Source organism: Choristoneura fumiferana, chromosome 22, assembly GCF_025370935.1.
Source record: "Choristoneura fumiferana chromosome 22, NRCan_CFum_1, whole genome shotgun sequence".
NCBI classification, from domain to species: domain Eukaryota; kingdom Metazoa; phylum Arthropoda; class Insecta; order Lepidoptera; family Tortricidae; genus Choristoneura; species Choristoneura fumiferana.
Genome location: NC_133493.1, coordinates 8,449,225 through 8,463,202, shown reverse-complemented (window position 1 = coordinate 8,463,202; position 13,978 = coordinate 8,449,225). Strand labels below are relative to the sequence as shown.

At 35.9% G+C, this 13,978-nt stretch overlaps 1 protein-coding gene across 3 annotated transcripts in view; it reads right to left on the bottom strand.

Moving 5' to 3' along the window:
• LOC141440463 (uncharacterized) overlaps nt 1-13,978 on the bottom strand; it is a 149,724-nt gene that overhangs the window by 77,211 nt on the left and 58,535 nt on the right. For all 3 annotated transcript variants that reach the window (XM_074104978.1, XM_074104977.1, XM_074104976.1), the window contains exons 2-4: nt 12,575-12,642; nt 1,796-2,463; nt 72-229 (exon numbers count right to left, since the gene is read on the bottom strand). In XM_074104978.1, coding sequence (XP_073961079.1) covers nt 72-229; nt 1,796-2,463; nt 12,575-12,632 — 884 coding nt within the window. In that variant the 5' untranslated portion in view covers nt 12,633-12,642. The remainder of the gene's footprint in view (nt 1-71; nt 230-1,795; nt 2,464-12,574; nt 12,643-13,978) is intronic.

Sequence of the window (13,978 nt, the reverse complement as noted above, 5' to 3'; positions counted from 1 at the left end):
CAATCACAATACTCAACTGACGACTATGACCACTTTGTGAATAGTGTACCGACTTAAAAGTGAAGAGTTACCTGAAGGTAGATTCAGGTGGGATAGGGCACTGAGTGACGTAAGGTGTGCCGTCCATAAATGGTGTCCCTCTCTGGTGCTGCCCGTGCCAGTGGACTGTCGTGCCTTCAGTCATCAGGTCGTTTTCCACGTCCACTATTACTCTGTCATGCTGGCAAACCTGAAAAATCAAAGTTTTTTTTATGGAAAAGGGGGAAAACGAGCATACAGGTCACCTGATAAGAGCAATCACCGACGCCCATGGACACCAGTCAACACCCCGGCCCTTTGAGAGACTGATGGGCTAGATGCGGTTTAGGCTCATAAAATCCATTCACCTTAAAGGTGTGGTTTTTAAAAATGATAATTTTGTAGAAAGTGCACTTTCCTTGATAGAGATGTGGTATATTTTTCCACAAGGCGCATCTTTTTTCAAACAGTTTGTAGGTAGGTTTTTCTAAGTTTAGTTTTTAGAACGATCTGATCTCATAATAATTGATCTAATACAAACGAAGATCGGGGTAGCCCAGTGCTTTGACCTACGAGCTACGGTCTCTCGAGCAGAGCATTGAGGTTGAAAGCCCGCACATTTAAGTTTTTCTGAATTTATCAGCGAAATTACATTTAAAATTTACCTCGAGCTTCATGGTAAAGAAAAACATCACGAGAAGACCTGCACATACCTGTAAAACTATTACAATGTTGTGTGTGAGAGATTTGTGCGTTAGTGGGACATATATAAGCCAAGAATGATGAAGATTCGTACCCTTTGACACAGGGTCAGCTCAAAACGAGCTATTCAATCAAAAATATAAATACATTCAAGTTTGCTCGTTACTAGCATGCTAATAAGCATGCTTATAACCATGCTAGTACCTGAAGTACCAGTATGCCACTTAAAAGCATGCTTAATAGTAGTAGCACGTGTCCTATACACACATGCTAGTAGGTAGCATTTGCTCAATAGCACTTAGCATTCTTTCGTGCTAGTAACTAGCATGTATAACAGTACCTTTACACAACACAGAGTGGCTGCCCCATAATTTGAAGTAGGTCAGCTTGTTAGACAAGTTCATAATGCAAAGTTGTAACGGGGAACTGGCGAAGAAAAGGAAATCAGCTAAATGTACAATACCCAAACAGAAAGATAATTTTGTTTACAAATATATTCATTTTTTGAAAAACGTTTTTAAGTTTAGACGCAACTAAAGTTTACTAAGCCTTCATATCTGATAAACGAGTCTATATAGTCTATATAGATTAGTTGAACCTGATTTAACTATTTCTGGTGAAATGTCGGCTAATAAATTTGGTTTGTGTACGAGCTGCACAGACACTTCAGCTTCTTTTATCATCGAGTTTGTTTTGCACGAGAAAATTGTTTTTGTAAAACACCCCTTAAACAAATAAAACTTCATAAGAAGCCGCGTAATTATAAAAAAACAATGAACGAACGAAAAAATCTGTTGTGCCATTGTTCCAGGGTCACCATTAATTCAGAAAGCAATAATGTTTTATTGGATCCGTCCGGAAGCTGCCTCGATAAATAATAAAATATTAAATTCTCATTTAAGTAACTGGACAAAACAAAGTTTGCGCAACTTTTACGAGTTCCGAATATCTACGTTGGGCAAACAATTTTTGAGGGCATAAACAGCGGGCAAAAATGTTTGGCGACTTTGAAATGCTGAGCGTTATTTTGTTAAATTCAAATTAAAACTTCGCAAGTATTTAAACTGAAACGTACCTCAATAGCAGGGCCGGGCATTTTCCTATTAATAACGTTGAGAGCTCGGCTCATTCCATCCGCTGGTATGCAGTCTAGCCGTTGACAATCAGTTTCATTAAATGGGCAATCATAGCACGCCTTACTCATAGTTTGGTACCATTCTAGATGGAACATGTAGTAACAAATCATTGGTTCCTCTCCTTCCATGCATTCTCTATGGCACGGGTGATCCCCACCTATCAATTCACCAGTCTTTTCATCGTATTGGGCATGTGCTCTGTGTTCAGATTTCTTGCTTATCTTTTTTGCTCTAAAATTCTTAAAATCATCATCGGTTAGTTCTTTTACCGCGTGTATTGTAGGCTTTTTTACAATAGTTTTTACGATGTTATTCGCATTTGATTCATTGGTTTCTTGAGGTAGGATGACTTTAGAGGCACTTTCGGGTATCATCGCTGATTCTATATTTACTGATTTAGTATGTGATGATGATCTTGATTCTTCATCTGTTGCGTAGTTTTCTAAGCTTTCGTTACTTTGACTTCTTGACTGTCTTACATTAACGTTATTCATACTATCTGTTTCTTCTACAGTAGCAGGGCTACCAACTGTTAGTTCAGTACTATGTATACTACTAGTTTCAAGAGTGCTTTCCAATGTTGTCTGGCTGCTGTTTCCATTTATACCTTAAACAAAACGGTCTTAGATTAGCAAAGTAATAACTAATAACTTACCATATATAGCAAGTGCGGCCTTCAAATAGTAAATAACTAAAGCATAGATCGTACTTGTAAGAGCGAACGACATTATTTCAGCGACTTTAAAAATAATGGAGATTTTAGATTTTCTCTTTGTCACACAAATTAAATAGTTTTATCAATGTACGCCATTGTAGAACCCAATTGATGTTGTCTATCACGCTACAAAAATATCAAAAATATTACTTTTCGTTGCTTCGACTTGATCGAATAAACTTTAGAAAGCTTTTTTTCAAAAGCTGGAGTAAGATTATTCAGTTTCACGAGTATAATTATTTGCTCTTGTTAAAGGCCTCACTCGATAACCCAGAATCTTTTTTTTTCGATCAGGTCACAATGAAAAATTAAAAAAAAATGTTTTCGACATTTTTACGTAAAGATATGTAAAAATAAGGAAAATTTAGTATATCCAGTATCTCAGTATCTTCCTTCTTTCTGTTAAAAGGTTGCCTGGAAGAGACCGCTCTTAGGCGATAAGGCCACCTATTGCTTACCTTGTAATTTTCTCTCTGTGTACCTATTTTCTGTATCGCTTACTATTTCTGGTGTACAATAAAGAGGCAATGTGTTGTTGTATTGTATTCTTTTTAGAAGTAGGTAACTAGCAATTAGTTAAAGGGCTAAGGGTATTTAGCTACTTAATCTCTTTTAAATCTTTATATTGTCAAGTTAATCTGTAAATCCCGCCTATTTGATTACTTAAATCGTGAAGATTTATTTCACTCGGCTTTCAAGAGTGATCTGAATTGCAAATTTTTAACAGGTCACCTGCTTGGTTCAATTCCGTACCTACTCCAAGAATCTATTATTTTCGTTATTTTGTTTCAAATAAATAATAGTAAGAAGCAAAAGAAATTGACCACTTTTATATGGATCAAGTACTGCCCAGAATAACACACAGTGCATTATGCTCAATAAGTTAACACTAGACTGTATACTAAAACGCTTAAAGATCTATCTCAGGAGAGTCAGGACTCTTGCAAAAAGAAAGTTTTAATGAGAAAATAAATCATTTCATTTCATTTCATTTCACTAAAGCATTTAAATTTGCCACGTTAAAAGTATTAACAGTAGAGTAGGTACCTGTTAATCGTCATTTACTTCATTCAGCATTAATCTACAATTTGACCGCATACGTTTTTCGTGATAGAAAGTATCGCAAGAAACTCGTAAGAGATAATTTTAATTTCTGAGCAGCATTTGGTACAAACTGTTAAAAGTTGAAAGAAGTAATTTAACCAAACCTTTTACTTTATACAGTGTTGTTCGCACATTCATTTGAACTTAAATGGACCATCAAGTCCGAAGTCCTAAGTTTTTACGAAGTGTAAAATCCGCATAGTAATAACGATTTTTTTTTCTAGTAAAATAACTTTTTGTTAATTAAATGAAATCACGTGTCATTGAGATGGATATTTCAATTGATAAAAACCGTGCGAAGTATAATTGCATGTGAATTAGTTTGTTAAACTTTTTTAGCACGCAAGAGCCGGGTACTTTGATGATTAGTTCTGTTGTTGTCTGTTTTTTTAACAAGTCGCTTCATTTCTTGAAGCTGCAGGGCTACTACGAAACTCGAAGTTCGTCTCGTGCGGTCCCTCTGACACTTATACTATTTAATACGAGAGCGAGAGGGACGGTACGATACGAACTTCGAGTTTGAGTTTCGTAGTAGCCCTGCTGGCGTCGTTAGGTAAACACGTTAGTGCGTTTACGGATATTCGTCGAAAAAACGAATCACAGCTACCTACATTATCAGAGGTATAAAAAAAAACAAATAAAAAAAATGCATGCGATAGATGCAAGTGGCGAGTTGTCGTTCATTGTGGCGTTCTAAGGGGGAGGCCGTTGTTCAGCAGTGGACGCTGATGATGATGATGTCGTACGATAGCTATGAAGAGGAAGTACTCTTTTGTGCGGATAGCGATAGAAAAGCGATGCTATCACTTTTCACATAGGTATGGGGTAAGTTTTTGTTTTGTATTCCTAATGCTCCAACATTTACCTATTTACCAGTCCGTATTTTTACGGATTCGGATCGTTGTTGTCTGTAATGCTCTAAGGGTAAAAAGAGATGGCAATGCGATTGCGGGCGCCCGTGTGTTGGATAACGCGGCTGGAAATGTACATCAATCGTGTTCATCTTAAAGTTCCAAAGCAATTCCCACTTAGCAAAGCACTAGCAGTTGGTAGATTCAATCGCGACTGTCGCGCCGATGCCGTCGGGCAACTAATCAAGATCGCGCAAGGTTGCCCGATTTAATCGCCCCATTTATCTGGCAACATGTTGATCGATCAAGAGGTTTTGATACTTGACGTAATTTATGTGTGAATGAGGTATGAGCCAACATTAGGAGCGATGTAGCTTCGAACTTTGAGTATAAAGTATTCATAGATATTAATTAAATAAGTAGATCTGTGATAGGTTTGTTAAACATTATTTTTTTCTCTAATTTTTAGTACATTCCGCATTAAAAAATGCTGCCACATTATTACCTATACCAAGAATTGTACCTAGAAATTTTGCAAGTACTTAACAAGGCTTTTAAGAGTATTATAATACGCGAAAGATCGTTTAATTTCCCAAGAGACAACATGCCTATGTTACCAAGAGCACAACAGCTGTTAGCTAAATGTAAAATATTGTAGTAAGGAAAGATAGTACAGGTAGCGCCTGATTATATATAATAGCAAAGCATGAAGTCCTTTAAAATGCGGTCAGTACTGGTAATTGCAATTGGGTTCTGTTGTACGTATTTTAATGATTCAGATTTTACTTTGCGGAGGTCCGTTTCAATGAACCTTGATACTTTTCTACACAGTAAGGCGTTATGGGCGATGATTTGTAAATAAAAATGAAATGTAAATTATCAGTACCAATTCAGTAAGCTGATGTTGTTAACATTCTCTGCGATAATTTTTATTAAGTACAACGTCACTGAATATAAGGGTTGATATAATTAACTATACGATATACACTCTCAATAGCGGTAGAAGCATAAGGGGGAGATTTATTTATTTATTTATTCAAGCCATAAATTGTATGATACTCCTTTTGTCATAGATAACAACAATTTAATTGCTGTATTCAAAATGGACAAGTAAAGATGTCCCATTAAATGGCACTCTTGTCAAGTTTGCTCTTAAACTATCCAAGAAAAACCACATCTCAGATATTCTGTAATCTCAGGATTATTTATTTAATTTTTTATTGTCAGTAAAAAGTTACAGCATTACAGTTAAAAATTAATGCGCTATAAAATTCAAATTAAAGATGAAAATAAGACAAAAATACATTAAAAAAAACTGATTAAAGATTTTTTAAGGTTGTCTAATGAATAAACCGTCTAAGAACGTAACCTTTACTGAGTTTTTAGAGCTTCCGTACAATCCGTTAACTACAAGTGTAATATCTTATAATGGAAGACTCAAACATAGATTACACAATCTCGCAAGTAAGCACTTGAGACGCTTACTAAGGTCAATGTTATTATGGCATTTCGACACAAGCTTAGTTAATTTGATTATACGCGTAAGGTCAAGATGTAAGTACGGGATATTATGTTTAGTTAGTTTGATAATTGTGTTAGTATCCTTGAGATTTGGCTTCCTTGGTATAACTAATACGAGTATAAAGGATAGAGCGACCGTTAATTTCGTGGGCCTACGACTTAATCACGCCCTTCCTACTATGTATGTATGTAAACCATTTATTGTATAAAAATAAAGAAACGAACACAATTGACAAACGTTGAGATAGATGAACAAAGATGAAATCTCAGCCTTATTATGCCCCACTTCTGTCACAGGCACAAGGCCTTCTTTCAGAATGATTCCCAATTAGTTCCCAAATAGTAGTAAACGGGTTCAGTGCAGTTTTTCTCCCGATTTTCTTCACTATAAAGCTCAAAAAAATCTGCTTGTTTTTTTAAACAAATATGTATCATAAACAAAATTAACTAATGTTATCAGTCCTTTAAAGCTGATGAAAGTGAGTCATCAAATTTATATTTCCTATAAGGCCAGAAACCGTATATTTTCATAAAAAATGGTTGAAAACCTGCTGGACCTAAACTTTCATCCTGTCCACGAATTTCCCAACCCAAATAAAAAGCATGGTCTGATTTGTATGTGCGGAGCTATAATAAAGGAATATTATTAGTATTAGTATTTTCGATAATCACAGAAAAAAGGCTAGCATCTAAAAGCTTAGTTATAAAACGCTTTGAAATATATGACGCTAAATACTTAATTATTTTATTGTAAGTGTGATGTTTTCTAATAGATTGTTATTATATATACTTGTATTTGTTTAATCTAATCTCAAGTATCAAGATTATTTTAATCACTCACAATCTGCTGGCTCATAGCACACAGTCCTACCATGCACCCAATAAAGACCATCCAGGTTTATGTTCACATACAAAATGTATACCAACTGAGGCAAGTAGCGAGAAGAAATGAATATGAAATTTTTTATCGCTTTTGTCGCCAAGCGGAAAAATTAATCTGTCAGTGAAATTCTGGTAGTCCGGCTAGGATCGTCTCCTCGGGTCAAAACTCTTCAACGGTTAATGGCATCATGGTACGAAAATGTAGTTTGAATGATTATGCAAGTACAATAAACAAAATGTACAGTCAGCAAAATAAGATTGTATTAAAAAAAATCATCATCAGCCGGAAGACGTCCACTGCTGAAAAAAGGCCTTCCCTTTAGAACGCCACAATAAACGACAACTCGCCACTTGCATCCACTGGTTTCCAGCAACTCTCACAATGTCGCCAGTCCACCTGGTGGGAGGCCTGTTGGGAAAAAAAATATCAAAAACTTATTGCTTGAAAAAGTTATAGTATATCCCTGTTATGTCGTATATGAAGTTCATTGAACGACACAGTACATACAAAATGGCAAATCTGAAATAAATAGCCGTCTGAATTATTTATGCATGGACACAGTTCACATATTGTGAGCAGTAATGTAAGAATGAGCAGGCCAAAACAGGAGCCGTTGGGGCCAAAAAGTTCTCGTATAGAGACCGCGGATCGAAATGTAAGACTTGAACCAACGAGATAGACAAATGTCCTGATGGTGCAGGCTTCTTCCAACCGAACTAAAGGCACTGTTACACATGCTCGTTAGTAGCAAGAGAGCATGCTACTATCGGGAAAATGCTACCTAGTAGCATGTGTGAACAGGACATGCTACTATCGAGCATGCTTATTAGTGGCATGGTCGAGACAGGAGTGGTAGGGGGAAAGGTAATAAGCAAATGTGAACGCGTTTGCTTCAGTCCATGAGCATGCTCATTAGTGGCATGCTCATGCTTATAAGCATGCTAGTAACGAGCATGTGTAACAGTGCATTAACTGAAGGACTGTGTAAAACGAGTGGACGTCGATATGATTGTCGGGGTTACGAAGTTCTTGTTTGGTGGTTGTTAAATATAAATTGTTTATTAAATTCCTTGCGAATTCCTTATTGTTCGCGTCCGACCGAGGCCTTTCTAGGGCCTAGTCTGAAAATCAGCGCTGGACCTCGATGTGGAGTACATGCTGAGACCGGGACCCATTGTCACGCTGTATAATTTATGTTCATTTATTTTTATTTTTACAAACATCTTTATAATTTTCTGTTTTACTTTTTTTGGTGGCAATAAAGATTTTTGAATTCAAATTTGAAATTGAGATTTAAAAAAAATTCCACTGCGCAGTGCACATTGTATTGCACTGAACAATGACGATTGTACAAATTGTTGATGAATATGCAATCGTCAACGCCATCTAGAGCAATGAATGAAAAACCATCAGTTACTATACTACTGTATTTGTGACAGCCCAAATGCGTTTTTTACTGCTATTTTGATACAGTAATCTGAAAAGCAGAAAAATTAATGTAGAAATTAGTTGTAAAAACTATATAAAAGTTGATATTTGTTTTGTATCCTAAATAGTTCAAGACAAAATCGACAGTAAATTATAATAGAGTGCTATTAAAAATTACTAGCATTATGGTTTATGCTTGCAGCACCGAAAACGCCAAACAAGTTTCATGTAATCTCTAACCACGGTTGTTGGATTACCTCCAAATGCCGAGGTTAATGAACCATTAAACCAACTTTAAAAACCTTTTACTATTCATATATTAGACTCTTATAAATGATGTGCATAGCATTAGTAGACTATGTGGCAACGACATTATTTATATTTGAAAAGATACAATTTTATTCTCCTACAATATTTCATTGCTGCGTTTCCCGGGTACTGCTCCTTTTCATAAGGAGGCAATCAATTTAAAATCGATTACTTTTTACTACATTTCTTTCTAATTTATAAGAGACTAGCGATCTGCCCGGCTTTGCTCGGGTACAGTTAAAAAAAAGGGCATTTTTAATTAGAACAATATACGAACTCACGTCTGAAATCGAGTTTAGCTCGACATCGAATCCGTAACCAGTGTTGTGCGCGTGTTGCAGCAGCCGCCGAGTCGCGTTGCTCCCAGAAGAAGGGTTGCGGATTAGCCCGAAACATGACGTGTTAAACTCGATTTTAGACGTGAGTTATCCGTTTTGTTATCATTTAAAATGAGTGAGTCTCACGGTAGTTTCATGTTCAAAAAAAGGTCTTTAATCAAAAATACTAACTTTTTCAGCTCCATTTTCCAAAAACTACACCCACACGAATCCGAGCCACGTCGCTAGTGCATGCATCGTATTATAAAATAAATAAAAATAAAATAATTTATTTCAGATGCGAGATCCATATCGTGTTAGTAACAAAAACAGTAGCGATAACTTACAGACCAGATGTTAGTGTAGGTACATTATGCAATCAACATACAAAAACTAAAAACATTCCATAAAAAAATATCTAATTGACGGTGAATTGCTCGCTTATAAAAGATCTAAGCGTCGGGGAGTCTAAACGGCGGGAAGAGACTTTTTTTATGCTACGTATTTATGTTTTTTTTTTATTCGACTGGATGGCAAACGAGCAAGTGGGTCTCATGTTGAATTATAAGTAGTGACAGAGTCTCATTTTCATCTCTTTTCTTAAATTACTGAAATATTATTGACGGTGTGGCCATGCCTCCATTATTGAAATGGACGGGTTAAAATCATCGATGAATCTTTTACCGATACACCGCATCAGATCATCCATATATTACCATACAAAGCTCTAGAGTATCAACGATTAATTAAAATATGTATTGCCATTTGTCGCTGTTTAATAAACAGCCTCGTTTAACGTCTCGTGAACCACATCGTTAGTTCAACCTTCACATTCAGATTTAGTTAAGTAGTTCATTATCATCATCATCTCAGCCGTAGGACGTCCACTGTTGGACATCCCCCACAGACCTCCAGTTGCGTCGGTTGGCAGCGGCTTGCATCCACCGTGAACCCGCGGCTTTAACCAGGTCATCCGTCCATCTTGTTGGTGGACGTCCTACGCTGCGCTTGCCGATCCGCGGCCTCCACTCCTCGTTTAGTTAGTTATGCATGTCAAATTACGCAAATGCATCATTCATTATCTACTGAATGCGTTAGCAAATTAAACAATTGATTGAACAAGGCGTTACTTTGCGGAAGGCCATATCAATGAATTAAAAGAATTTCTTTGCTCACCCGCGACCTTAAGATAGCTAAGCTTATGCAAAATATGCGTGTTCATGCAGTTCCTCCACCTCTACACTGTAAGAACACGCTCAAATCACACACACACAAACCCATCTATGACCACCACCACACTACACTGACGCGTTTCGAACTCAACCAGAGCTCATCTTCAGAGCAACACAACCGTTCACCATGCTACCAGATGTTCCCAGATGTCTAGCGTAAGGTCGCGAGTGAGCAAAGTTATCGTTTTAGTTCATAGAAAATTAAACATTTTTTAAACATAGGAGCGTTCATTTCATACCTGCTGAGCTGGCAACGTTGCATTTTTGTTAGTTTTTCTCGATTATTCCATAAATATTTGAATGAAAATTAAAAATGTGGTCTGATAGAACCCTTCTTGATATAAGTTAATGTGTCTACTCCAATATTTATTCGTGATAGACTTTTATATTCTTTAAAAACAACAAATGTTTATTAACGGTTTTAAAAGAAAATTTAACATTATGGGGCATAATAACCTTGACGTTTCGACTACAACAAGGCAGCATTGCATTGCATATAAATAATCCTTAATTTGGCTTTATTTATTTCTTAAAAAAACTCTTCGAAGTTGCTAGACTCTTAACGGAGTGTTCGTGGTCGTCGGCTCAGTGTCAAAGCCTTGATGATAACTGTCTTGAGAAAATTGTGTGATGGTCTTCCCTTGCCATCCGAGATTGCTGCTACTCACATTCACATCGGGTCCCTCGCCTTTTACGATACCCACGAGAAGCTTAAGGATCTTTAAAAACCGGCCAAGTGCGAGTCGGACTTGCGCACGAAGGGTTCCGTACCATCAGTACAACATTCATTTCATTAGACATTAGCAAAAAACGGCATAAAAAAACGTTTGTTGTATGGGAGCCCCCTTTAAATATTTATTTTGATCTATTTGAAGTATTTGTTGTCATAGCGGTCACAGTTTTAGATAATCTGTGAAAATATCAACTGTCTTACTATCACGGTTCATGAGATAGTAGAAGTCTTAGTAATAAATAGGATTTCCGTTGTTACCCTTTGTGTACGGAACCCAAAAACAACGCAACGCACCTGTGATACCCCTCGTGTTGGCAGGTGTCCATGGGCGGCAGTTATTGCTTCCCATCAGGTGACCCCGTATGCTCGTTTCCCCTCTTATATAAGAAAATAAATTAAAAAAGCGATCAGTCCGTCCTATTCTAAAACCAGGCACCACACAGACTCAAAAACAAACTAAGTAGTAATTCTTTTATCTATGTACAGTCAACGTCATAAAGAAGTTTTTGGAAAGCCATACGAAATCATGTAACGACTGAAAGCGACAAGGTAGTAAAGTGATCATTTATTTATGACGTTGACTGTACCATGAATTTACCACGGTTGTACTCGGTTGTAGTCTTTAATTCCGCTATCATGAATTAGCAAATAGTTCATAAGTAATGTATTAACTGCGATTTCGTGACTTGTTAAGTTTTATTTATAATTATAGCAAGTTTTATAAATTATTAATGAAAACTTGATCCGGATGCCATGATACTGAACTCATTAATAATGTAGTTTATTAATGTTAAGTTTAATATTCGTGTTTCTACAGCGTGTATTTTAGATACTTAACCACAAACTTTAAGCGTACTTAGTTAGTAAAGGCCCATATAAACATACTTTCATTCTTTCATTTAAGTATGTAAGGATCGTAACAAGTGGAAAGAAGTCGTCTCTGCCTACCCCTACGGGAAAGAGGCGTGATTATATGTATGTTCATATGTTTTAGTAAAAAAATACGTCTTACTTTTTCCTTCTAAAAAAATAAGCACGCAGTGTATGACTACGTTATCACTGCTCTGTTTTTATACAAAATATTGCACTTGTTCACGTGACAGCTTTAGTACAGAATCTATCAAATTATTCTCTCGTATCAAATTATTGTACGAATTGCAGTGCTTCAATGCTAATCTTATATTAACAACGATGCAAACTGGTAACTTTTTGTGTTTATTTATAATATGCATACTGTATATTTTACAGTTTGAAACGTGCTTTTGCCAAATAGGTACAGACAATGCATATAACAGCATTTATGGCAAGTATTTTAAAAAAGTGAGAAATAGGTAATTTTTTATGTATGTATGTATGTAAATTCTTTTGTTATAAATAATTTTATCATATTTCTATATGTATATAATTGTATATACTTCTATATATACTATGTTATTACTAAGATGCAAGTTTGTTTTGAGATATTGAAAACTGGCTCCAAATAAAAAAACTATTTAGATAGTTACTGGTAGGTAGTTTTAATTTTAATATGTGGCGCCATCTTTTGACGAATAGCTGAATTATCTCAAAACACACCGAACATACCCTCAGCCGACTGAGTTATAGGAATATTTTTCAATACTTACATAACAAAAGCGTCAAAGAAGCAGCCAAGCAGATATTCCAATTACTGTGCCGATACATTGTGAAAAATCTGAAACAAAATAAAATACAAAAATTATTGCAAAAGCTTTTGCACATCTTTGTGTTGTTTCGGATGATGTTTTCATTCGACTACACGCTTGAGTTAATTCCAATTGTAATTTCACACATGTGTTCCGAAAAATTGCGGAGGTGCAAGTCTAGGCTCGAACCTACGGTCCTCTGTATCAGAGGCCGTAGGTCAAACCACTAAGCTGTCACAGTTCATACTTTACCCCATTGGATTAATTAAATACGTTGGACAGCTTGGTTGTAAAATTGGTTGATTCATGACAGCGAATGTAGATTCCCCAGCACCAATATCTGACACAGCGAAGTGTGCATAAATCTGATAAGACTTAGTAGACGTGTCAGATATTTTTTCACGCTCCGTTGTGGCTGATATTATTGCAAGTGAATGTGCAATCAAAAAAACTAATGAATAATTTTGAGAACATTTTCCTTTCATTAGTAAATGTCGTCCAAAGATTTTCCGTCCACGTTTTGACCAAACGCTTATAATTTGAGCCGTAATTATTTTGGGACACAAAGATTTTGTCGAACAAAATGACTTCCTGGATCAAAGGTTTTATGGGTCAGCGTCGAGATAAAAGGAAAACAATTAGGAAAAATGTGTACCTAACCATAGCATCCATTATAAAAGACCGTGGTTAAGGACATACTCGTTCGACACAACATTTGTTTGATGTAGGGCATTGATGTAGAGATTATAAGAAAAAATTAAAAAAATACATTTTATAACCTCCACCAGTGACTTATCTCTTACGCAACAGTCACAGTCAAAATGTTTATCATAAAACCTATCACCAGCTCAAAAAAGTTTTGTTGAGAAGAATCCGGCAAGGAATTCAACAACGTTTTTACAAGCTTTTCTTTAGCTTACCCTGTTTGTTTATTTATTTATTTATTTGTGTCAAATTTTCGAAGCTAAATACTTACGTAAATTTGGTGACAATACAATAATCTGGTAGTGACATTTTGGTGGTCGTACCAAGATCGTCTCCGCAGGAGGGAACTCCTCAATGGTAATAGTACCGACTTGAAATTTGGTACGGATATGTAGTTTAAATGACAATGCAAGTACAGTCAAAAAAAAGTAGTCAGAAAAAAAAGCTTATATTAAAAATGAAATTTTGAGCAAAAACTTATTTTCCAAAGAGATTATTTAAAACCAAGGGCTCCTGTTAAATTTATATCGCTGATACCAGTTTTGTGGTGACAAATTATAAGGAAATACTTAGCTACTCTGAGTACCACGCACGTGTTAGTTCATTGCAATTAGCTAGTATTTTATTATGTTATAAACAGAAAACAGTCAATAAAAAATA